The sequence below is a fragment of the Rhinatrema bivittatum genome, unplaced genomic scaffold (genome assembly GCF_901001135.1).
Source record: "Rhinatrema bivittatum unplaced genomic scaffold, aRhiBiv1.1, whole genome shotgun sequence".
NCBI classification, from domain to species: Eukaryota; Metazoa; Chordata; class Amphibia; order Gymnophiona; family Rhinatrematidae; genus Rhinatrema; species Rhinatrema bivittatum.
The window spans coordinates 61088-86528 of NW_021820897.1; the positions used below are offsets into that span (position 1 = coordinate 61088).

The 25441-nt window shown below is 47.3% G+C and overlaps 1 protein-coding gene across 1 annotated transcript in view; it reads right to left on the minus strand.

Moving 5' to 3' along the window:
* The window catches only part of LOC115082266 (cilia- and flagella-associated protein 58-like), a gene marked incomplete at its 3' end in the record, with an annotated part of 117518 nt that overhangs the window by 51387 nt on the left and 40690 nt on the right, over window positions 1–25441 (minus strand). Inside the window, exon 4 of the mRNA XM_029586512.1 lies at window positions 168–290. Within this exon, the coding sequence (XP_029442372.1) occupies window positions 168–290 (123 nt within the window). The remainder of the gene's footprint in view (window positions 1–167; window positions 291–25441) is intronic.

A 25441-nucleotide genomic window follows, 5' to 3' on the forward strand; every position in this document is an offset into this window, starting at 1 on the left:
GGCAATGCCCATACAGGAACTCTTACACATGTTCAGTAAAGCTCAAAGCTCTACTAGAGTGGAGAGACAAGTCCGTTCGAAGCCACCAGATGATATGTAATGGCTAATTCGGCCTGCTTATCGATGGAAAATAAAAAATTTCAAAATACTAATCAGTTTATGCTTACCTCCTGCTCCCTGGTAACCTTCTCTGATATATCAAAGTATTCTCTGATGAGCTTCTCAATATACTCCTGCTTTTCTAAATTATCTTTAGTTTGTCCTTCTATATTTATCTGCACATTTTCAATCTGCATTGAAAACAAATAATGTGTTCTTTTAGGGACTTCAATACCTTATGTAATTTCAAAGAGAGAGATGCATCAAGTCACAGTAGGACTTTAACGTGCGTTAAACAGCATATATTGTACAATATAAGCTGTTTATCGCACGATATAGCCCTATCTCAGCAATATCACATGGTATATACAAAATTTTGCTTAACCTGGCCCATATTCCCTTCCCTATTAGAATGAGTTGCTTTGTATGGGATTTGCAAACATGAATTTTGCAAATCCCATGCAAAGCAGCTCCTGAATATATGATGTAAATAAATTAACACGGCCAACTTAGAAAGTTGTCAGTCACGTTAATTTAACAATAACTCCTGAGGACATGTGTTACGCTCGGGCTCTGTTCTGGTGTTGTGAACACCACCTTCTGGAGTGACTCCAGGTAGAGAGAGATAGGGATGGCTGGAAAGTCTCTGATGATGGTGACAGTGGAGCAGAGTAAGGCTGGAAGCAGTGTCAAATTCCAGGCTGGGTCAAGGCAGACGGCAGGCAACAGTGTCTGAGTCCAGGCTGGGTCAGGGCAAGCGGCAGGCAACAATGTCAGAGTCCAGGCTGGGTCAGGGCAGGCGGCAGGCAACAGTGTCAGAGTCCAGGCTGGGTCAGGGCAGGCGGCAGGCAACAGAGTCAGAGTCCAGGCTGGGTCAGGGCAGGCGGCAGGCAACAGTGTCAGAGTCCAGGCTGGGTCAAAGGTACCTAGTAGTAAGGCAGAGAGCCCAAAGGCCACACACATACGGCAGGGCTGGGAGCCCGAAGGCCACACACACACATACGGCAAGGCAGAGAGCCCGAAGGCCACACACACACATACGGCAAGGCAGAGAGCCCGAAGGCCACACACACACATACGGCAAGGCAGAGAGCCCGAAGGCCACACACAGCGCAAAACAAGGCAAAGCAGGGTAGAAGGCCCGAAGGCCACACACAGCGCAAAGCAAGGCAGGGTAGAAGGCCCGAAGGCCACACACAGCGCAAGGCAAGGCAAGGCAAAGCAGGGTAGAAAGCCCGAAGGCCACACACAGCGCAAGGCAAGGCAAAGCAGGGTAGAAGGCCCGAAGGCCACACACAGCGCAAGGCAAGGCAAAGCCCAAGGACCACATGCACAGCAAGGCAAAGAAGGCTAGAGCAGGGAGCCCAGGTGAGCTCGATGCCGAAGCACCGAGGGAACTGCCAGGCAGGGATATAAAGGGAAGTTCAGAACATAGAGTGAACAAGGGAGATGGACTGGGCCCGTCAGGAGAGTCAGCTCTAGAAAGACCCCTGGTGGTGAGGCGGTTACATAGCAGCCATAGCCGTAACAGTACCCCCCCCTCAAGGCCTCCCCCTCCTCCTGGGTCCCAAATTTGCAGGGGGTACTGAATAATGAAGGCAGACCCCCCCTGGGGCGATGTGGCAGGGTTAGACCCCTCCTGGGGCAATAAGGCAGATACTGACCCCTCCAGGGATGGCAGCTGGGCTGGTACGGACCCCTCCAGGGACGGCAGCAGCTGGACCAGTACGGACCCCTCCAGGGGCGGCAGCAGCTGGACCGGTACGGACCCCTCCAGGGGCGGCAGCAGCTGGACCGGTACGGACCCCTCCAGGGGCGGCAGCAGCTGGACCGGTTCAGGCCCCTCCCGGGGTGGCACGGCAGGCTCAGGCCCCTTCCGGGGCACAGCGGTACGTCCAAGCCCCTCCGGGGGCGGCAGGGCAGGCTCAAGCCCCTCCTCGGGTACAGCGGTAAGTCCGAGCCCCTCCTGGGGCACAGCAGTAAGTCCAAGCCCCTCCTGGGGTGACAAGGGGGACACAAACCCCACATGGGGCAGCGAAATAGTCCGTAACCCCTCCTGGGGCAAGGGGGCAGGGTTGGACCCTTCCTGGGACAACAAGGCAGGTACTGACCCCTCCAGGGACGCCAGCTGGGCTTGTACGGACCTCTCCAGGGAGGGCAGCAGCTGGACCGTTACGGACCCCTCCAGGGGCGGCAGCAGCTGGACCGATACAGACCCCTCCAGGGGCGGCAGCAGCTGGACCGGTTCAAACCCCGCCAGGGGCGGCAGCAGCTGGACCGATATGGACCCCTCCAGGGGCGGCAGCAGCTGGACCGGTTCAAACCCCGCCAGGGGCGGCAGCAGCAGGACCGGTTCAAACCCCGCCAGGGGCGGCAGCAGGACCGGTTCAGGCCCCTCCCGGGGTGGCAGGGCAGGCTCAGGCCCCTCCCGGGGCACAGCGGTACGTCCAAGCCCCTCCGGGGGTGGCAGGGAAGGCTCAAGCCCCTCCTGGGGTACAGTGGTAAGTCCGAGCCCCTCCTGGGGCACAGCGGTAAGTCCAAGCCCCTCCAGGGGCGGCAGGGCAGGCTCCAGCCCCTCCCGGGGTGGCACGGCAGGCTCAAGCCCTTCCCGGGGTGGCACGGCAGGCTCAAGCCCCTTCCGGGGCACAGCGGTAAGTCCAAGCCCCTCCTGGGGCGGCAGGGCAGGCTCCAACTCCTCCCGGGCTGGCACGGCAGGCTCAAGCCCCTCCGGGGGTGGCAGGACAGGCTCAAGACCCTCCAGGGGCGCAGTGGTAAGTCCAAGCTCCTCCTGGGGTACAGCGGTAAGTCCAAGCCCCACCTGGAGCAGCAGGGCAGGCTCAAGCCCCTCTGGGGGCAGCAGGGCAGGTTCAAGCCCCTCCGGGGGCGGCAGCTGGGCTGGTTCAGTCTGCAGGGTAATGGAGTCTGTTACAGCTTGTTCACCGGTGGTGGCTATACTTGTGATGGAACAAATGGAGGATAAAGGCTGAACAGCAAAGGACTTGGTGAACAGAGCTGGATTCTTAAAGCCTAGCTCACGATTCTCTGGTTCAGAAGTGTGGACATGCAGCTTGTTAAAGGAACAGGCAGCCCTGGAACGTCTTAGAACACAGTTCGTTAGTTGTCTCTGAGCCGCAGCTGAGGGAAGCAGAGCTCTGCTAGGCTTAATCAGCTTTCTTGGTTTTAGAGAAACCTGAGGCTCTAGCATGGGTGTCACAGAAGCCTTCCTGACCGGGTAAGTCCTATAATTTTCTGGGAAAAAACTTGTTCTTTTATGAAAAGTTTTCTGCAGAGTTTCATGAAGGGATGTCTTAGATTTCTCTATCCACAAACCGCCAATAGAAATGTCTGTCTTAGTTGAGCCAGAAGCAGAATACCGGTTAGTAGAGCTGACTGTTTTTTCTAATGAAACAGCTGGTCCTAGAGCTGAGCAACAGGGGCAAGGTTTGCCTGGTGGTAGCAGACTAGGAATGCAAGAGCATTTCCACCATCCTGGTTTTGGAGTCAGACAATTTAAGCATTCCTGATAAACAGACACATTCATTTTATGACATTTGCTACAAGACCAGTGTTCTTGGTCTGCAAGCTGACAAGCTAGACAGTTCTGATAACTGGGGTAATTCAAGGTCTGGCAACGAGCACAGATAACAAATCTTTGAGACTGCGGTATGATGTAGGAAGTAAAAAAATGATCTCACCGGTAGACCCAAGTTCAATCTCTCTCTCTGGAGGGTGGCTTCGGCATACTGTTACACTCGGGCTGTGTTCTGGTGTTGTGAACACCACCTTCTGGAGTGACTCCAAGTAGAGAGAGATAGGGATGGCTGGAAAGTCTCTGATGATGGTGACAGTGGAGCAGAGTAAGGCTGGAAGCAGTGTCAAATTCCAGGCTGGGTCAGGGCAGACGGCAGGCAACAATGTCAGAGTCCAGGCTGGGTCAGGGCAGGCGGCAGGCAACAGTGTCAGAGTCCAGGCTGGGTCAGGGCAGGCGGCAGGCAACAGTGTCAGAGTCCAGGCTGGGTCAGGGCAGGCGGTAGGCAACAGTGTCAGAGTCCAGGCTGGGTCAGGGCAGGCGGTAGGCAACAGTGTCAGAGTCCAGGCTGGGTCAAGGTACCTAGTAGTAAGGCAGAGAGCCCAAAGGCCACACACACGGCAGGGCAGAGGGCCCGAAGGCCACACACGCACAAAGTAGGACAGCGGACCTGAAGGCCTCACTCACACGGCAGGGCAGAGGGCCCGAAGACCACACACATATGGCAGGGCAGAGGGCCCGAAGGCCACACACATACGGCAGGGCTGGAAGCCCCGAAGGCCACACACATACGGCAGGGCTGGAAGCCCGAAGGCCACACACATACGGCAGGGCTGGAAGCCCGAAGGCCACACACTCACAGCAGGGCAGAGGGCCCGAAGGCCACACACACACACACGGCAAGGCAGAGAGCCTGAAGGCCGCACACAGCGCAAGACAAGGCAAAGCAGGGTAGAAGGCCCGAAGGCCACATGCAGCGCAAGGCAAAGCAGGGTAGAAGGCCCGAAGGCAACACACAGCGCAAGGCCCAAGGACCACAGCAAAGCAAGGAAGGCTAGAGCAGGGAGCCCAGGCGAGCTCGATGCCAAAGCACTGAGGGAACTGCCAGGCAGGGTTATAAAGGGAAGTCCAGAACATAGAGTGAACAAGGAAGATAGACTAGGACCGTCAGGAGAGCCTGCTCTAGAAGAACCCCTGGTGGTGAGGCGGTTGCACAGCAGCCATAGCCGTAACAGTACCCCCCCCCCTTCAAGGCCTCCCCTCCTCCTGGGTCCCAACTTTGCAGGGGGTACTGAATAATGAAGGCAGACCCCTCCTGGGGCGATGCAGCAGGTTCAACTCCTTCCTGGGGCAGCAAAGCAGTTCATAACCACTCCTGGGGTGACAAGGGGGACACAAACACCACCTGGGGCAGCGAAATAGTCCGTAACCCCTCCTGGGGCAAAGCGGCAGGGTTAGACCCCTCCTGGGGCAACAAGGCAGGTATTGACCCCTCCAGAGATGGCCACTGGACCGGTACGGACTCCTCCAGGGGCGGCAGCAGCTGGACCGGTACGGACCCTCCAGGGGTGGCAGCAGCTGGACCGGTATGGACCCCTCCAGGGGCGGCAGCAGCTGGACCGGTACGGACCCCTCCAGGGGCGGCAGCAGCTGGACCGGTATGGACCCCTCCAAGGGCGGCAGCAGCAGGAACAGTTCAAACCCCTCCAGGGGCGGCAGCAGGACCGGTTCAGGCCCCTCCCGGGGTGGCACGCCAGGCTCAGGCCCCTCCCGGGGCACAGCGGTACATCCAAGCCCCTCCGGGGGTGGCAGGGCAGGCTCAAGCCCCTCCTGGGGTACAGTGTTAAGTCCGAGCCCCTCCTGGGGCACAGCGGTAAGTCTGAGCCCCTCCGGGGGCGGCAGGGCAGGCTCCAGCCCCTCCTGGGGTGGGACGGCAGTCTCAAGCCCCTCCCGGGGCAGCATGGCAGACTCAAGCCCCTTCCGGGGCACAGCGGCAAATCCAAGCCCCTCCTGGGGCGGCAGGGCAGGCTCCAACCACTCCCAGGGTGGCACGGCAGGCTCAAGCCCCTCCGGGGGCAGCAAGGCAGGTTCAAGCCCCTCCGGGGGCGGCAAGGCAGGTTCAAGCCCCTCCGGGGATGCAGCGATAAGTCCAAGCTCCTCCTGGGGCGGTAGGGTAGGCTCAAGCCCCTCCAGGGGTGGCAGCTGGGCTGGTTCAGTCTGCAGGGTAATGGAGTCTGTTACAGCTTGTTCACCGGTGGTGGCTATACTTGTGATGGAACAAATGGAGGATAAAGGCTGAACAGCAAAGGACTTGGTGAACAGAGCTGGATTCTTAAAGCCTAGCTCACGATTCTCTGGTTCAGAAGTGTGGACATGCAGCTTGTTAAAGGAACAGGCAGCTCTGGAACGTCTTAGAACACAGTTCGTTAGTTGTCTCTGAGCCGCAGCTGAGGGAAGCAGAGCTCTGCTAGGCTTAATCAGCTTTCTTGGTTTTAGAGAAACCTGTTCCTGAGGCTCTAGCATGGGTGTCACAGAAGCCTTCCTGACCGGGTAAGTCCTATAATTTTCTGGGAAAAAACTTGTTCTTTTATTAAAAGTTTTCTGCAGAGTTTCATGAAGGGATGTCTTAGAATTCTCTATCCACAAACAACCAATAGAAATGTCTGTCTTAGTTGAGCCAGAAGCAGAATACCGGTTAGTAGAGCTGAATGTTTTTTCTAATGAAACAGCTGGTCCTAGAGCTGAGCAACAGGGGCAAGGTTTGCCTGGTGGTAGCAGACTAGGAATGCAAGAGCATTTCCACCATCCTGGTTTTGGAGTCAGACAATTTAAGCATTCCTGATAAACAAACACATTCTTTTTATGACATTTGCTACAAGACCAGTGTTCTTGGTCTGCAAGCTGACAAGCTAGACAGTTCTGATAACTGGGGTAATTCAAGGTCTGGCAACGAGCACAGATAACAAATCTTTGACACTGCGGCATGATGTAGGAAGTAAAAAAAATTATCTCACTGGTAGACCCAGGTTCAATCTCTCTCTCTGGAGGGTGGCTTCGGCATACTGTTACGCTCAGGCTGTGTTCTGGTGCTGTGAACACCACCTTCTGGAGTGACTCCAGGTAGAGAGAGATAGGGATGGCTGGAAAGTCTCTGAAGATGGTGACAGTGGAGCAGAGTAAGGCTGGAAGCAGTGTCAAATTCCAGGCTGGGTCAGGGCAGATGGCAGGCAACAGTGTCAGAGTCCAAGCTGGGTCAGGGCAGGCAACAGTGTCAGAGTCCAGGCTGGGTCAAGGTACCTAGTAGTAAGGCAGAGAGCCCAAAGGCCACACACATGGCAGGACAGAGGGCCCGAAGGCCACACATGCACACAGTAGGACAGCGGACCAGAAGGCCTCACTCACATGGCAGAGGCAGAGGGCCCGAAGGCCACACACATACGGCAGGGCCGAGAGCCTGAAGGCCACACACATATGGCAGGGCTGGGAACCCGAAGGCCACACACACACACACATGGCAAGGCAGAGAGCCCGAAGGCCGCACACAGCGCAAGACAAGGCAAAGCAGGGTAGAAGGCCCGAAGGCCACACACAGCGCAAGGCAAGGCAAAGCAGGATAGAAGGCCCGAAGGCCACACACAGTGCAAGGCAGGGCAAGGCAAAGCAGGGTAGAAGGCCCGAAGGCCACACACAGCGCAAGGCAAGGCAAAGCAGGGTAGAAGGCCCGAAGGCCACACACAGCGCAAGGCAAGGCAAAGCAGGGTAGAAGGCCCGAAGGCCACACACAGCGCAAGGCAAAGCAGGTTAGAAGGCCCAAAGGCCACACACAGCGCAAGGCAAAGCAAGGCCCAAGGACCAAAGCAAAGCAAGGAAGGCTAGAGCAGGGAGCCCAGGTGAGCTCGATGCCGAAGCACCGAGAGAGCTGCCAGGCAGGGTTATAAAGGGAAGTCCAGAACATAGAGTGAACAAAAAAGATGGACTGGGCCTGTCAGGAGAGCCTGCTCTAGAAGGACCCCTGGTGGTGAGGCGGTTGCACAGCAGCCATAGCCGTAACAATCAAAGTGGATTACAAATTTAAGTTTACCTTTGAGGAAGGTTCTCAACAAAAAAAACAGCCGTATTGATGGGTTTGCTATATGATAACGCTTTTGACTGTTTCTTTTTTTACTGTGTCTTGCTTCTGCTCTGATAGGCAATTCTAAGTAAAACGGATGTTATAAAAGTAATTCCCTTTAAAGGTTACCCTCTTGACTTTAGAACACCATGTCACTTAAAGTTAACATATCAGTGCTACTGAGAAATGATGCATTTATTGAGCTCAGTTAATTATTTTCCTTCTTATATTCTCTTTATTCAATTTTTTCAAACTTACACATAAAACATAAAAAAATGTTACTTCACAAATCAATATAAACTTCTAACTTGAGAACAAATCAATATTTCCAATATCAAATGCAATACATAACCTTCCATCATTTCTCAAATTAGACACTAATAATGGGGGGAGCCTGATAACCAAATAAATTTCCATAATTACACATCATGTGAAGGGACAACTTCTTCATTATTACCTATTGTATCTTCTAGTATCATTTCTTGGTTACTTTTTTGACTTGATTTGTCTTTCAAAAAATTCTCTAACTGTAATGGTTCATTGAAACTGAATTTATTCCCCTAGAAATTTATAAAACATCTGGATGGATATCTCAAATAAAACGTTGCTCCGATTTCCAGGGTCTTACTTTTCAGTGCCAAGAATTGTTTCCTACGGACCTGAGTAAATTTTGAAACATCTGGAAACATATACCGTATTTTTCGCTCCATAAGACGCACTTTTTTTCCACCAAAAGTGGGGGGAAAATGTATGTGCGTCTTATGGAGCGAATATAAAAAAAAAACAAACAAAAATCTAACAACCCCCTCCTCCTGACTCCCTCAAGACCTGCCGACTTAATTTACTGCAACCCCCCACCCTCCTGACCCCCCCAAGACCTGCCGACTTAATTTACTGCAACCCCCCACCCTCCTGCCCCCCCCCCCAAGACCTGCCAAACGTCCCTGGTGGTCCAGCGGGGGTCCAGGAGCGGTCCGGGAACGATCTCCTGGGCTTCGGCCGTCGGCTGCCAGTAAACAAAATGGCGCCGACGGCCCTTTGCCCTCACTATGTCACTGAAACCGAGCAATAGCAGCGGTCGGTCCCAGTGACATAGTGAGGGCAAAGGGCCGTCGGCACCATTTTGATTACTGGCAGCCGACGGCCCACGCTCAGGAGATCGTTCCCGGACCGCTCCTGGACCCCCGCTGGACCACCAGGGACGTTTGGCAGGTCTTGGGGGGGTCAGGAGGGTGGGGGTTGCAGTAAATTAAGTCGGCAGGTCTTGGGGGGGGTCAGGAGGGTGGGGGTTGCAGTAATTAAGTCGGCAGGTCTTGGGGGGGACAGGAGGGTGGGGGGTTGTAGTAAATTAAGTCAGCAGGTCTTGGGGGGGTCAGGAGGGTGGGGGGGTTGTAAATTAAGTCGGCAGGTCTTGGGGGGGGGGTCAGGAGGGTGGGGGTTGTTAATTTAAAGGGTTGGGATGGGGGGGGGGGGGTTTGGGGGGGTAGGGGTTCCCAGAGAAAAAAACGTTTTCTGATCTGGGGAGTGGACCGAAATGGCCCTTCCCAGACCCGAAAACAAAATGGGGAGAAAAAAAAAAGCTATGCACTCCCCTAATTTGCTCCATAAGACGCCCAGACGCAGAGCCGGTTTAGCACAATTTTTTTTTTTTTTTATTTTCCCCCTCTGAATCCTAGGTGCGTCTTATGGTCAGGTGCGTCTTATGGTCAGGTGCGTCTTATGGAGCGAAAAATATGGTAAATCTTTTTACCACAAAACTGCAGGTCCTTATTTCTGAAAAATTTCTCCAATAAACATTCCTTATCACTCTCAGCCATAAAAGATACAAAGAGAGTTGCTCTATTGTTAATGATGTCTATTGATTCCTCTAGAAATGTAGTAATTCCAATACTATTTTCCTCACTTATCTTATTTTTATCAAATCTAGGTACAAAATAATATATTTTTGAGAAAGATGGTATATCTTTTTCTTCATACATCAAGATTTCTTTTAAGTACTTTATTAACATCTCTCTCGGAGATAATAACCTAGTTATTGGAAAGTTAACTAGTCTTAGATTTTTTACTCTTATCAGATTTTCTAAATTTTCTAAATCAGTATGTATTGAAATATTATCTTTAATTAATACATTTTCTAAATTCTGCATGTTATCTATTTTTCCAGTTGTTTCATTCATCATTACTTCTACAGCACTCAATCTTTTATCTTGATCCAAAATAGATGTTCTATTAACACTAACCAATGAAGTGAGAGAAGAATTAACTTGCATCAAATTCAAGTCCAATTTAACCAGAACCCTCCACAGGTCCGAGAGAGTCACCTTGGAAGGGTCCACAGATGAAATCTATGAACTACCAATGGTTACCATTAGATTTCTCTCTTGTGCCTCAATTAAAGAATCTTTGAGGCAAATAGAGAGGTCAGATACCTCCGCCGCGACTTGCACATTACTTGCACTCACGTTGGATGAATCCTTCCCATCCAGTTGATCCTCTCCCGGATTCTTGTGTGGTTAAGGGGGAGTTACTGCGTTGCCTGGACTTAACGAGGCTTCAGACGAGTCTCGCATGCTGTCCATCTTTGGCGGTCCCTGCTGACTCACGTGGGCGTCCATGGGTCCAGTTCTTGATGTTGTCATAGCTGGAGACGAAGTGGCAAATCTGGCTTTCCTTTTGCGGCCCATCAATCCTCGGGTAGTTCGATTTTCCCAGTCAAATCCGAGTCAAAGCCAGTCTAAGCCGCGCGCGCCTTTGGCACGCGCGGCTTAGGCAGCGCACTGGCGTCGGCTGCGCGCCGGCGTCTTTCGGGTTTTAAAGACCCGGGCTCCTGATGATGACGTAGGTCCTCTGTCTCAGCTGATGGTAATTTTTCTGGCTTTCAGTTACTCACTGCTCGCTTCAGAATGGAATTTTAGCGGCGTTTTCACTCCAGGGACTCTAATCAGGGCGGCTAGTTGTCACTTCAGCTCTCAGCCAGCCAGACCCCCGAGCTCAGTTAATTATTTATGAGATCAGAGTTACTCAATAACTCAGTCAGAGATATATTCTTAAAAAGAAGTATACAATTTTTATTTTACATGGGGGAAGTATATAATTAAATTGAATTGATTGATCAAGTCATATAATACAGAAAAATAGAAGTCAAAATGGCTGTTTACCAAATATAGGTTAAATCAGCCAGGATATCAGGGATGTCATACTCTGGATAGCATAACAGCCTTGAGCATCTAGATCAGTGACGGCCAACCCTTTGAGCTCAGTGTGTCAAAATTCATAAAAAAACCGAGCATAACTCGGATGGTGTGTCACTTCTAGAAAAATCCATAATTTTGTGATATGTGTAGCTCTAATTAATAACAAAAAGTTATAATTTTAATATATGTACTGTATTTATTAATAAAGCAAAAACATATAATTCTTTACCTTACCTGCTTAGTAACTTTTTTGTTGCTGAATTTCATTGGCTGCATCTTCAATTGAAGGTTGGTATTTCGTACACTTCAAGCCCAAGCAAGCATTACAAACTTCATCTGTCAGTCGGTTTCTTTTATTGGCTCCCATTCATTTTCACACCACTCCCTCCCCATCCGCCAGGCATGCACACATTCATTCTCACACACACAGACCCCCCAGGCAGGCACCCATGCATTCACACACACATACACCCCCAGGCAGAGTCCCATTAAGAACATAAGAACATAAGAAATTGCCATGCTGGGTCAGACCAAGGGTCCATCAAGCCCAGCATCCTGTTTCCAACAGAGGCCAAACCAGGCAATTACCCAAACACCTAGTAGATCCCATGCTACTGATGCACTGATGCAATTAATAGCAGTGGCTATTCCCTAAGTAAACTTGATTAATAGCAGTTAATGGACTTCTCTTCCAATAACTTATCCAAACCTTTTTTGAACCCAGCTACACTAACTGCACTAACCACATCCTCTGGCAACAAATTCCAGAGATTTATTGTGCGTTGAGTGAAAAAGAATTTTCTCCGATTAGTCTTAAATGTGCTACTTGCTAACTTCATGGAATGCCCCCTAGTCCTTCTATTATTCGAAAGTGTAAATAACCGAGTCACATCTACTCGTTCAAGACCTCTCATGATCTTAAAGACCTCTATTATATCCCCCCTCAGCCGTCTCTTCTCCAAGCTGAAAAGCCCTAACCTCTTCAGCCTTTCCTCATAGGGGAGCTGTTCCATCTCCTTTATCATTTTGGTTGCCCTTCTCTGTACCTTCTCCATTGCAACTATATCTTTTTTTGAGATACGGCGACCAGAATTGTACACAGTATTCAAGGTGTGGTCTCACCATGGAGCGATATAGAGGCATTATGACATTTTCTGTTTTATTAACCATTCCCTTCCTAATAATTCCTAACATTCTATTTGCTTTTTTGACTGCTGCAGCACACTGAGCCGACGATTTCAATGTATTATCTACTATGACGCCTAGATCTCTTTCTTGGGTGGTAGCTCCTAATATGGAACCTAACATCGTGTAACTACAGCAAGGGTTATTTTTCCCTATATGCAACACCTTGCACTTGTCCACATTAAATTTCATCTGCCATTTGGATGCCCAATCGTCCAGTCTTGCAAGGTCCTCCTGTAATGTATCACAGTCTGCTTGTGATTTAACTACTCTGAATAATTTTGTATCATCCGCAAATTTGATAACGTCACTCGTCGTATTCCTTTCCAGATCATTGATATATATATTAAAAAGCACCGGTCCAAGTACAGATCCCTGAGGCACTCCACTGTTTACCCTTTTCCACTGAGAAAATTGACCATTTAGTCCTACTCTCTGTTTCCTGTCTTTTAACCAGCTTGTAATCCACGAAAGGACATCGCCTCCTATCCCATGACTTTTTAGTTTTCGTAGAAGCCTCTCATGAGGGACTTTGTCAAACGCCTTCCTAAAATCCAAATACATTACATCTACTGGTTCACCTTTATCCACATGTTTATTAACCCCTTCTAAAAAATGAAGCAGGTTTGTTAGGCAAGACTTCCCTTGGGTAAATCCATGTTGACTGTGTCCCATTAAATCATGTCTTTCTATATGCTCTATGATTTTGATCTTGAGAATAGTTTCCACTATTTTTCCTGGCACTGAAGTCAGGCTCACTGGTCTATAGTTACCCGGATCACCCCTGGAGCCTTTTTTAAATATTGGGGTTACATTGGCCACCCTCCAGTCTTCAGGTACAATGGATGATTTTAATGATAGGTTACAAATTTTAACTAATAGGTCAGAAATTTCATTTTTGAGTTCCTTTAGTACCCTAGGATGCATACCATCCGGTCCAGGTGACTTGCTACTCTTTAGTTTGTCAATCTGGCCTACTACATCTTCCAGGTTGACAGTGATTTCGTTCAGTTCGTCTGACTCATCACCCCTGAAAACCAACTCTGGAACTGGTATCTCCCCAACATCCTCACTAGTAAACACGGAAGCAAAGAATTCATTTAGTCTTTCTGCAATGGCCTTATCTTCCCTAAGAACCCCTTTAACCCCTCGGTCATCTAATGGTCCATCCGACTCCCTCACAGGTTTCTTGCTTTGGATATATTTAAAAAAGTTTTTATTATGAGTTTTTACCTCTATGGCCAACTTCATTTCAAATTCTCTCTTCGCTTGTTTTATCAATGTTTTACACTTAACTTGACAATGCTTATGTTTTATCCTATTTTCTTCAGATGGATCCTTCTTCCAATTTTTGAAGGATGATTTTTTGGCTAAAATAGCCTCTTTCACCTCACCTTTTAACCATGACAGTAATCGTTTTGCCTTCCTTCCACCTTTCTTAATGCGTGGAATACATATGGACTGTGCCTCTAGGATTTTATTTTTAAACAATGTCCAAGCCTGTTGAACACTTTTAACCTTTGCAGCTGCACCTTTCAGTTTTTTTCTGACTATTTTCCTCATTTTATCAGTTTCCCTTTTGAAAGTTTAGTGTTAGAGCTGCAGATTTACTTATTGTCCCCCTTCCAGTTATTAGTTTAAATTTGATCATGTTATGATCACTGTTGCCAAGTGGCCCCACCACCGTTACCTCTCTCACCAAATCCTGTGTTCCACTAAGAATTAAATCTAAAATAGCTCCCTCTCTTGTTGGTTCCTGAACCAATTGCTCCATGAAACAATCATTTATTACATCCAGGAACTTTATATCTCTAGCAAGTCCTGATGTTACATTTACCCAGTCAATATTGGGGTAATTGAAATCTCCCATTATTATTGCACTGCCAAATTGGTTTGCTTCCCTGATTTCTCTTAGCATTTCATCATCTGTCTGACCATTTTGTCCAGGTGGACGGTAGTATACTCCTATCACTATACTCTTACCCAACACACATGGGATTTCTACCCATATAGATTCTACTGAGCATTTAGTCTCTTGTATGATCTTTAGCCTGTTGGACTCTATACCCTCCCGGACATAAAGTGCCACACCCCTGCCAAGTTGATCCTCCCTATCATTGCGATATAATTTGTACCCTGATATAGCACTGTCCCATTGGTTATCCTCCTTCCACCAAGTTTCTGTGATGCCAATTATGTCAATCTCATCATTTGCTGCTATACACTCTAACTCTCCCATCTTACTTCTTAGACTTCTGGCATTGGCATATTCATACACATGCACACACTAAAGGCAGACCCCCCTCTCTTTTGCCAGCAACCTCGGAACCTCTCTCATTCCTCTGCTGCCACATGGCTATTGGGGAGGTGCCGATTACTGCTACTGACACTGAAGCCCATTCTGCTGCCTCCTCTGTGCAGGCCCCTGTGGGCTTCCACTTTCTCCATGCTGATCTCGTACATTGTGAGATCCATAGAGAAAGTGCTATTCTTGCACATTCCCAAAGATTATATGTGCCAATCACTAACAAGTAATTTATTTTTTTTTGCCTTTGCTGTCTGATCTTAGTTTTCTAATTGGTTGGTCACAGGCTTTTATTTTCCACCTTCCCTTTCTTATTTTTTTTGCCAGTTCCTTTTATATTGTCTTTTTTTCTGTTTCTTTTCGCTCCATCTTCTTCCCTCAAATACACAGTCAGGTTCTCATTCTCACATGCATTTCTCTCTCTCACACACACACAGGCTTTCACTGTCACATGCTCTCTCTCATACAATCATTCATACACACACACACAGGCTCTCACTGTCACATGCTGTCTCTCTCACACACACAGAGGCTCTCACATGCTGTCTCTGCAAACATTCAGGTCCTCACTCTCACACACAATCTCTCAACTCATCTCATACATGCACACACACACCCTCAATAGACCCTCAGCCTCTCTCTCACCTCTGGGCCTCCTCTTCGCGGGTCGCCGCAGGATGGGCTCTGCAGCGGCCCTGATCTTCTCGGGGCGCGGTGGCCCTGCTACCGGGCCTCTTCCTCTTCTCAGGCCGCTGCGACTTGGAATTCGTGGCGGCCCGTAAGCGCAAGTGCTGCTTCTCTTCTGCACGCGCTAATGCTTCTCCTCCTTCCTGCCCATGCGGCTCCGGCAATGTTTACTTCCGGGGCCACACAGGCAGGAAGGAGGAGGAGCATCAGCTCGTTTAAATGTGATCTTTTTCTTCAGGCCTTGGTGACGTGACCCTCACCACGGCCCTTCCTATCGCTGCGCCGCATGAGCCTCCCTGCGCCCGGGGGCATTAGAGGGGTCCGGAGGGTGGGGGGGATACTAAAAAACTAATTTTAAAGGGTGGCGCAGCTGGAAATAAAAGGCTCGGCGCAGCCGATAAAAAAAAATAAATTTCCCGATAGTCCATGAAACGCTGCGCATGTCAGCAAAAACTTCTCGGCGTGTCACCTCTGACATGCATGCCATAGGTTAGCCATCACTGATCTAGATTTTACTGTATATATACCTTTTCATTTGCTGACCTTTAATGGCTTATAGTAATTCTTTTTCAATTTAAGTTCAAGTTCAACTAACTCAGAGACTTCTGACCTCATTTGTTCTAATTTACTAAACTACATATATGTCAAGTTACATGTCCAAGAAAATTTAGCTATAATAAACTCTTTGATCTTACATCAGATGTGCTTCATCAAGATACCTGTGTGCTTTTGATCTAGTATAATTATTCTATCTAATTGACAGAAGAGCACCTGATTTCATATCCCTAACTTTAAAATCTAAAACTTCCCCTGACCTTTATTGTCGAATATACTTTCATATATTAATATATGTATATAAATACTGGAGATGTGCCTTGGGTAAAAATTTCGTGTCTGGTTTCGTTTCATTTCGGGGGACCTCCCCCCCCACCCCCCACTGCGGGAATTTCGTTTTTCCAGTGGTTCAGGGTTTTTTTTTCGGGGGCCCTGATTTTCGGGTTAGTGCGCACTATCGGCGGTTAGTGGACATTAACTCAAAAATGAATTTTTTACAAAATTTTGGAAAAAAATCAATTGTTTTTCGGTTCTCCTGAACCATTCTGAATTAGGCTATTTCATTGACATTGCCTAATTCGGGAAATCAATTGCACATCCCTAATAAATACCATATACAGCAGCATCTATAACTCTAATCATTAAATATAGAAAATACTAAAGGCAGTAGGCATATGTCCATCCTAATTGCAGAAGGTCAAAAGATATTATTATTTATCCAGAGTTCAGAGTTAATTAAGGCACAAACTCTGCGAACTTTGCCATGCTAGAATACATCAAACATGAGGTTCATTCTCTGTTTTTTACCTTAACAAGGCACTGGCTGTTTTCCCAGTTCTAACAGCTTGCTGGTGTTTTGTAGCAAGTGGAGAGAAAAAAAGTTAAACTAGAACTAGAAACTGCAATATACCGGTAGCACTGGTCATTTCAAATTAAGAATGATTTAGAGGTTATTGATTTTCACACCTCTGTGTTTTTGAGTGACAGGGGACCCAGATACCATGTTAAGATGCTTAAAAAAAAACTTCCAAAAATATCTCCTCTGAAGTGGATGACTGAATAGTCCAGGCAGTCTTAGTACTTTTGTGGATGGCATGCCGTCACGCTTGCTGACACCTTACTTTCATTTTGTTGCAGGTTTTGTATGCTTGACCAGATTTTGTTGCAATTGGTAATTTGAGTCCCATTTTTTATTTTGTTTTGTTCACATTGGGGTAGATTTCCAGACATATGCGTGGGCATAGATTTGTTCATGCAATCCGGCACGAACAAATCGAAGCCAAATTTTATAACATGTGCGCGCAGCCGCACGCATGTTATAAAATCCAGGGTCGCCGCGTGCAAGGGGGTGCACAATTGTGCAACTTATGCACACCGAGCCACGTAGCCTTCCTCTGTTCCCTCTGAGGCCACTCCAAAATCGGAGCGGCCTCGGAGGGAACTTTCCTTCTGCTTCCCCCATGTTCCCCTCCCTTCCCCTACCTAACCCACACCCCAGCCCTATCTAAAACCCCCCCTGACTTCTATCGTCGAAGTTACGCCTGCCTCTGGGCAGGCGTAACTTGCGTGCGTCGGCTGGCTGCCGGCGCACCATCCCTCAGCACAGCCGCAACGGAGGAGGCCTCGGCCCCGCCCCAAGAATGCCCCCGGACCGGCGCCCCACCCACTGCCCCGCCCCCAGAACGCCCCTTTTTCGAAGCCCCGGGACATATGCGCATCCCGGGCCTTGCACGCGCCGCCGAGCCTATACAAGATAGGCTCGGCGCGCGCAGGGGCAGGCAGGGGCAGGTTTTCGGGGGTTAAGCGCGTATGTTACTCGCTTAACCCCCCCTTTAAAATCTGCCCCATAATATTGGGACATAAGAACATAAGAAAATGCCATACTGGGTCAGACCAAGGGTCCATCAAGCCCAGCATCCTGTTTCCAACAGTGGCCAATCCAGGCCATAAGAACCTGGCAAGTACCCAAACACTAAGTCTATTCCATGTTACCATTGCTAATGTCAGTGGCTATTCTCTAAGTGAACTTAATAGCAGGTAATGGACTTCTCCTCCAAGAACTTATCCAATCCTTTTTTAAACACAGCTATACTAACTGCACTGACCACATCCTCTGGTAACAAATTCCAGAGTTTAATTGTGCGTTGAGTAAAAAAGAACTTTCTCCGATTAGTTTTAAATGTGCCCCATGCTAACTTCATGGAGTGTCCCCTAGTCTTTCTACTATCCGAAAGAGTAAATAACCGATTCACATCTACCCGTTCTAGACCTCTCATGATTTTAAACACCTCTATCATATCCCCCCTCAGTCGTCTCTTCTCCAAGCTGAAAAGTCCTAACCTCTTTAGTCTTTCCTCGTAGGGAAGTTGTTCCATTCCCCTTATCATTTTGGTAGCCCTTCTCTGTACCTTCTCCATCGCAATTATATCTTTTTTGAGATGCGGCGACCAGAATTGTACACAGTATTCAAGGTGCGTCTCACCATGGAGCGATACAGAGGCATTATGACATTTTCCATTTTATTCACCATTCCCTTTCTAATAATTCCCAACATTCTGTTTGCTTTTTTGACTGCCGCAGCACACTGAACCGATGATTTCAATGTGTTGTCCACTATGACACCTAGATCTCTTTCTTGGGTTGTAGCACCTAATATGGAACCCAACATTGTGTAATTATAGCATGGGTTATTTTTCCCTATATGCATCACCTTGCACTTATCCACATTAAATTTCATCTGCCATTTGGATGCCCAATTTTCCAGTCTCACAAGGTCTTCCTGCAATTTATCACAATCTGCTTGTGATTTAACTACTCTGAACAATTTTGTGTCATCTGCAAATTTGATTATCTCACTCGTCGTATTTCTTTCCAGATCATTTATAAATATATTGAAAAGTAAGGGTCCCAATACAGATCCCTGAGGCACTCCACTGTCCACTCCCTTCCACTGAGAAAATTGTCCATTTAATCCTACTCTCTGTTTCCTGTCTTTTAGCCAGTTTGCAATCCACGAAAGGTCATCGCCACCTATCCCATGACTTTTTACTTTTCCTAGAAGCCTCTTATGAGGAACTTTGTCAAACGCCTTCTGAAAATCCAAGTATACTACATCTACCGGTTCACCTTTATCCACATGTTTATTAACTCCTTCAAAAAAGTGAAGCAGGTGGGGAGCTGCTGAGCGGAGAGGGGAGAGAGAGAGGAGTTCTGCTGCTGGTGCCTTGATGGCTCGTTAACGCCACCTGACACCCTTCGGAACAGCGGCGGGTTCTGGACCCGGAAGGAGACGCCCAGTGACGTCAGCAGCCTGCGTCTGCCTTTAAAAAGATCTGCAGACGCTGGAAACCCCGGGAGCTGCTGAGCGGAGAGGGGAGAGAGAGAGGAGTTCTGCTGCTGGCACCTTGATGGCTCGTTAACGCCACCTGACACCCTTCGGAACAGCGGCGGGTTCTGGACCCGGAAGGAGACGCCCAGTGACGTCAGCAGCCTGCATCTGCCTTTAGAAAGATCTGCAGACGGCGCGTTGTCGCCGTCGGCGCGCTGCCTAAGCCGCGCGCTCCGTAAGGGGCGCGCGGCTTGGACCGGCTTAGGCCGGCGAAGGCGAAGAAGGCGCCCAGGACTTTATTTCCAGGACATCGGAACCTCCGGTACCTCTCCAGCCGTATATTGCCTTGCTACAGAAGAGTGAGTAACCCCACATTCATTGACTTTAACTTTTCTTCTAACATAATGCCTCATACTAAAAGAAAGGGAAAGGTCAAGCAGGAGTCCTCAATACCAGCAAGACCTATCCCTACTCAATCAGTGATAACGGGCTTTTACTCACCGTCGGCATATTTAACCCCTGAGAGGCCTATTATAGAGGTAGACAAGGAGCAAGTGTCTCCTCTATCAGGCGAAGTCAGTCTAAGTCCAGGGGCCCCATCAGTGCCGGCTCCCTCCCAGTTTACTACCCATACCTTGGAGTCAGGCTCACATACCATACGGAAGTCGTTGGCAATAGTGGGCTCAAATGAGGAGGCTCCAGGTATAAGGTCGGTACAAGAAAGCGAGCTTGGTGAAGCAGCTGATACATCTAAAATGGGTGAGCATAAAGTCGGTGGAAAATCAAATGGAACAGATGGGAGTCCAAACGTTCCTGGAGAGAATACTCCTTCTCCAAACCTTGGGAACACTGACAGACAAGAACTTCAAGGGAACTTTTTGTTATCATCAACCCCAATAGCTAAACCTGTAAACCCTAAGAAATTTTCCTTAGAAATGCTATGGCAAGCGATAACTGGTTTACAAGAAAACATTGCCAATTTAAATGTCAACATAAAAGAGATGCAGAATGTTATATTAAATATTAATCCTTTGGTCACTAATAATAGTGCGACGTTGGTAAAGGTGGAGGAAGAATTAAATTCAATTAAGAATGTACAGTTTAACATCATTAAAGGAGAAAATGTAATGGCTAAGAAAGTGGAAAACTTGGAAAATGTAGTCCGTTACCAAAACCTTAGAATAGTAAACTTTCCTAAGTGTAGATTAATGTCATCTAAAGAACAACTGAAAAATTATTTTATGAATGTTCTTTCAATAACATCTGAAAACCTACCTTTAATATCTAATGCGTATTTTATAGGACAGAGTAATCAAAGTAGCAATGTAAATATAAATCAAGAATATCAGGAAACAACGTTAAATGTCACCGAATACCATTCTAGAAGCACAGTCCAGATGTATTCCACACATTAAGAAAGGTGGAAAGAAGGCAAAACGATTACCGGCATGGTTAAAAGGGGAGGTGAAAGAAGCTATTTTAGCCAAAAGATCTTCATTCAAAAATTGGAAGAAGGATCCAACAGAAGAAAATAGGATAAAGCATAAACATTGGCAAGTTAAATGTAAGACATTGATAAGACAGGCTAAGAGAGAATTTGAAAAGAAGTTGGCTGTAGAGGCAAAAATTCACAGTAAAAACTTTTTAAAATATATCCGAAGCAGAAAGCCTGTGAGGGAGTCAGTTGGACCGTTAGATGATCGAGGGGTTAAAGGGTCACTTAGAGAAGATAAGGCCATCGCGGAAAGATTAAATGATTTCTTTGCTTCGGTGTTTACTGAAGAGGATGTTGGGGAGGTACCCGTAATGGAGAAGGTTTTCATGGGTAATGATTCAGATGGACTGAATCAAATCACGGTGAACCTAGAAGATGTGGTAGGCCTGATTGACAAACTGAAGAGTAGTAAATCACCTGGACCGGATGGTATACACCCCAGAGTTCTGAAGGAACTAAAAAATGAAATTTCAGACCTATTAGTAAAAATTTGTAACTTATCATTAAAATCATCCATTGTACCTGAAGACTGGAGGATAGCAAATGTAACCCCAATATTTAAAAAGGGCTCCAGGGGCGATCCGAGAAACTACAGACCAGTTAGCCTGACTTCAGTGCCAGGAAACATATTGGAAAGTGTTCTAAACATCAAAATCACAGAACATATAGAAAGACATGATTTAATGGAACAAAGTCAGCATGGCTTTACCCAGGGCAAGTCTTGCCTCACAAATCTGCTTCACTTTTTTGAAGGAGTTAATAAACATGTGGATAAAGGTGAACCGGTAGATATAGTATACTTGGATTTTCAGAAGGCGTTTGACAAAGTTCCTCATGAGAGGCTTCTAGGAAAAGTAAAAAGTCATGGGATAGGTGGCGATGTCCTTTCGTGGATTGCAAACTGGCTAAAGACAGGAAACAGAGAGTAGGATTAAATGGGCAATTTTCTCAGTGGAAGGGAGTGGACAGTGGAGTGCCTCAGGGATCTGTATTGGGACCCTTACTGTTCAATATATTTATAAATGATCTGGAAAGAAAAACGACGAGTGAGATAATCAAATTTGCAGATGACACAAAATTGTTCAGAGTAGTTAAATCACAAGCAGATTGTGATAAATTGCAGGAAGACCTTGTGAGACTGGAAAATTGGGCATCCAAATGGCAGATGAAATTTAATGTGGATAAGTGCAAGGTGATGCATATAGGGAAAAATAACCCATGCTATAATTATACGATGTTGGGTTCCATATTAGGTGCTACAACCCAAGAAAGAGATCTAGGTGTCATAGTGGATAACACATTGAAATCGTCAGTTCAGTGTGCTGCGGCAGTCAAAAAAGCAAACAGAATGTTGGGAATTATTAGAAAAGGAATGATGAATAAAACGGAAAATGTCATAATGCCTCTGTATCGCTCCATGGTGAGACCGCACCTTGAATACTGTGTACAATTCTGGTCGCCGCATCTCAAAAAAGATATACTTGCGATGGAGAAGGTACAGAGAAGGGCTACCAAAATGATAAGGGGAATGGAACAACTCCCCTATGAGGAAAGACTAAAGAGGTTAGGACTTTTCAGCTTGGAGAAGAGACGACTGAGGGGGGATATGATAGAGGTGTTTAAAATCATGAGAGGTCTAGAACGGGTAGATGTGAATCGGTTATTTACTCTTTCGGATAGTAGAAAGACTAGGGGACACTCCATGAAGTTAGCATGGGGCACATTTAAAACTAATCGGAGAAAGTTCTTTTTTTACTCAACGCACAATTAAACTCTGGAATTTGTTGCCAGAGAATGTGGTTCGTGCAGTTAGTATAGCTGTGTTTAAAAAAGGATTGGACAAGTTCTTGGAGGAGAAGTCCATTACCTGCTATTAAGTTCACTTAGAGAATAGCCACTGCCATTAGCAATGGTTACATGGAATAGACTTAGTTTTTGGGTACTTGCCAGGTTCTTATGGCCTGGATTGGCCACTGTTGGAAACAGGATGCTGGGCTTGATGGACCCTTGGTCTGACCCAGTATGGTATTTTCTTATGTTCTTATGTTCTTATGTCCTATCACTATAGTCTTCCCCGACACACAAGAGATTTCTACCCATAAAGATTCAATTTTGTATTTAGTCTCATGCAGGATGTTTATCCTGTTGGACTCTATGCCATCCCGGACATAAAGCGCCACACCTCCTCCCGAGTGCTCCTCTCTGTCACTGCGATATAATTTGTACCCCGGTATAGCACTGTCCCATTGGTTATCTTTCCACCATGTCTCTGAGATGCCAATTAAGTCTATGTCATCATTCACTGCTATACATTCTAATTCTCCCATCTTACTTCTTAGACTTCTGGCATTAGCATACAAACATTTCAAAGTTTGTTTTTTGTTTGTATTATCATTCTGCTTTTTAATTGATAGGGATAAGTTTGAATTTTTTAGCTCAGGTGAGTTTTTAGTTACAGGCACTTGGACTGCTTTTCTAATTATTGGAACCTCACTGTCGGGATGCCCTAATTCTAATGCATCATTAGTATCCTTTAAAGATACCTCTCTCCAAACCATGCGCTGCTGAGCGACTGTCAGCTTTCCCCTTTGTTCTAGTTTAAAAGCTGCTCTATCTCCTTTTTAAAGGTTAGCGCCAGCAGTCTGGTTCCACCCTGGTTAAGGTTGAGCCCATCCCTTCGGAAGAGACTCCCCCTTCCCCAAAAGGTTCCCCAGTTCCTAACAAAACCGAATCCCTCTTCCTTGCACCATCGTCTCATCCACGCATTGAGACTCCGGAGTTCTGCCTGCCTCTGGTGACCTGCGCGTGGAACAGGGAGCATTTCAGAGAATGCTACACTGGAGGTTCTGGATTTAAGCTTTCTACCTAAGAGCCTAAATTTGGCTTCCAGAACCTCCCTCCCACATTTTCCTATGTCGTTGGTGCCCACATGTACCACGACAGCCGGCTCTTCCACAGCACTGGGATTTGTGGACTCTCCTTTATCTTTTTTTGTAAAAGTCCATAAACCATTATTAAGGTGGAGTTGCAAATATTCACTGCTTATTCCTGGGATAAGCAACTTAGAATTCATCTACCCTTGAGATCCTGCCAGGTACTTGTGACCTGAATTGGCCACGGTTTGAAAAAGAATTCTGGGCTTGATAGACCCTTGGTTTGGCCCAGTATGGCCAGTCTTATATTCTTATGTTCTAAAGTCAGGTCGGTGCCATTTTGAAAAATGGCGCTAACTGGGCCCGGGGCTAGGTGGCACTTTGGGCCCTTTCTTTTGATGGATTTTGGGCTTTTGAGGTACTGGGGAGTGGGAGGGGGGTCAGAGGAAGCCCCCCACTAGAAACCAATGAGTCATTAGGAAGGGGGAAGGAGGGACCACTATAGATCAAGGTCTTTTAAGTTTTGGGAGCTGGGGAGTGGTTGAGTCTGGGGGTGGGGAAATATAGCAAATGTTGCTTACCTGGTGTAACAGGTGTTCTCACAGGACAGCAGGATGTTAGTCCTCACAAATGGGTGACATCATCAGGATGGAGCCCTGTACGGAAAACTTTTCTGTCAAAGTTTCAACAAGCTTTGACTGACACTGGCACACTGGGTGCACTGAGCATGCCCAGCCTGCAATTATCCCTGTGAGCCACAGGTGTCTCCCTCAGTCTCGTCTTATAGCTAAAAAGCGCAAGCGAAACTAAAATAAAAGTATACAGACCCAACTCCGCGGGGTGGCGGGCGGGTTTTGTGAGGACTAACATCCTGCTGTCCTGTGAGAACACCTGTTACACCAGGTAAGCAACATTTGCTTTCTCACAGGACAAGCAGGATGGTAGTCCTCACAAATGGGTGAGTACCGAGCTGAGGATGCCCGAGAATGCACCAGATACACCGCAGACACGCGAAAGCGTAATGACGGAGGTGGAAATGGGAACGGAGGGCATCCGCAACACCATAATGGGTTCGTGGAAGGATGTTGGGTAGGGAATTGAAAAAGGTAAGAGTAGTCGGACTGGCCAAAAATGGAGCATGCCGGCTAGTCAATTTAAGCAATAATAGGCTGCAAAGGTATGGAGAGGACTCCAGGCTGCAGCCTGATAAAAAAGTACAAGCAGCAGTAACCAAAGGGAAGCTGTTAAGGCTAGGACGGAAACAACAGTATGTGGATACCCACAGTGTTGTAGTGAAGTGTCTGCTTGTTGGTAGCAAAGGAAATACAGACCACTTAGTCAGAAGGATTAGATCTGAGTGGCCACTGGAAGTCGCAGCTTGACTCTTGCATGGAGGAAAGAGTCAAGTGGAATTCACATGGAATGCAGTGCAATGTAGATAGAATGTAAGCGCAGCATTACTGTCCAGGAATGTGGAAAACCCACTCTCTCCCTAGGGCGAGAGAGAGAGGCTAGGAAAAATTGGCAGAGTATTTCCTGAGTAAAGAGAGATGCAACATCTACCTGAAAAGGATAGAAAGATGAATGCATAGAACCACTCAGTGACGGAGGAACGAGTCAGGTGAGTATGGAAAGAGTGCATAACTCACGGACCCTGCTGGCAGGAATGACATTAAGAGGGAAAGAAGTTCCCTTGCCAAACTGTGGAAGAGAGGAATGGAAAGGCTCAAACGTAGAATGTATGAGACTTATAAGGAAAATATATATGTTCATTCCGTGATTAGAGAAATAGAGGCGGCTTGATCAGTGGATAATCCATGGTAAGCCGACTCAGAGAGGTTTACCGTAAACGGGAACCCAACTCCCAAAACGATACACCTACTGAGAGAAAGGTGTAACTATGTGGAGGATGTCTGGAGAACAGAATCCGAGGGAGTAAGAAAAAAATGGTGGAAAAGTAAAAGGAGTAATACCTCTCTTTTTTTTTCTTTTTTTTTTTTTTTTTAGCGTCAGGAGGTAAAGCCTGCCATATTAAACGGCAAGATTTATGTTTAGAAGGTTTTGTGACGCTACCAGAACC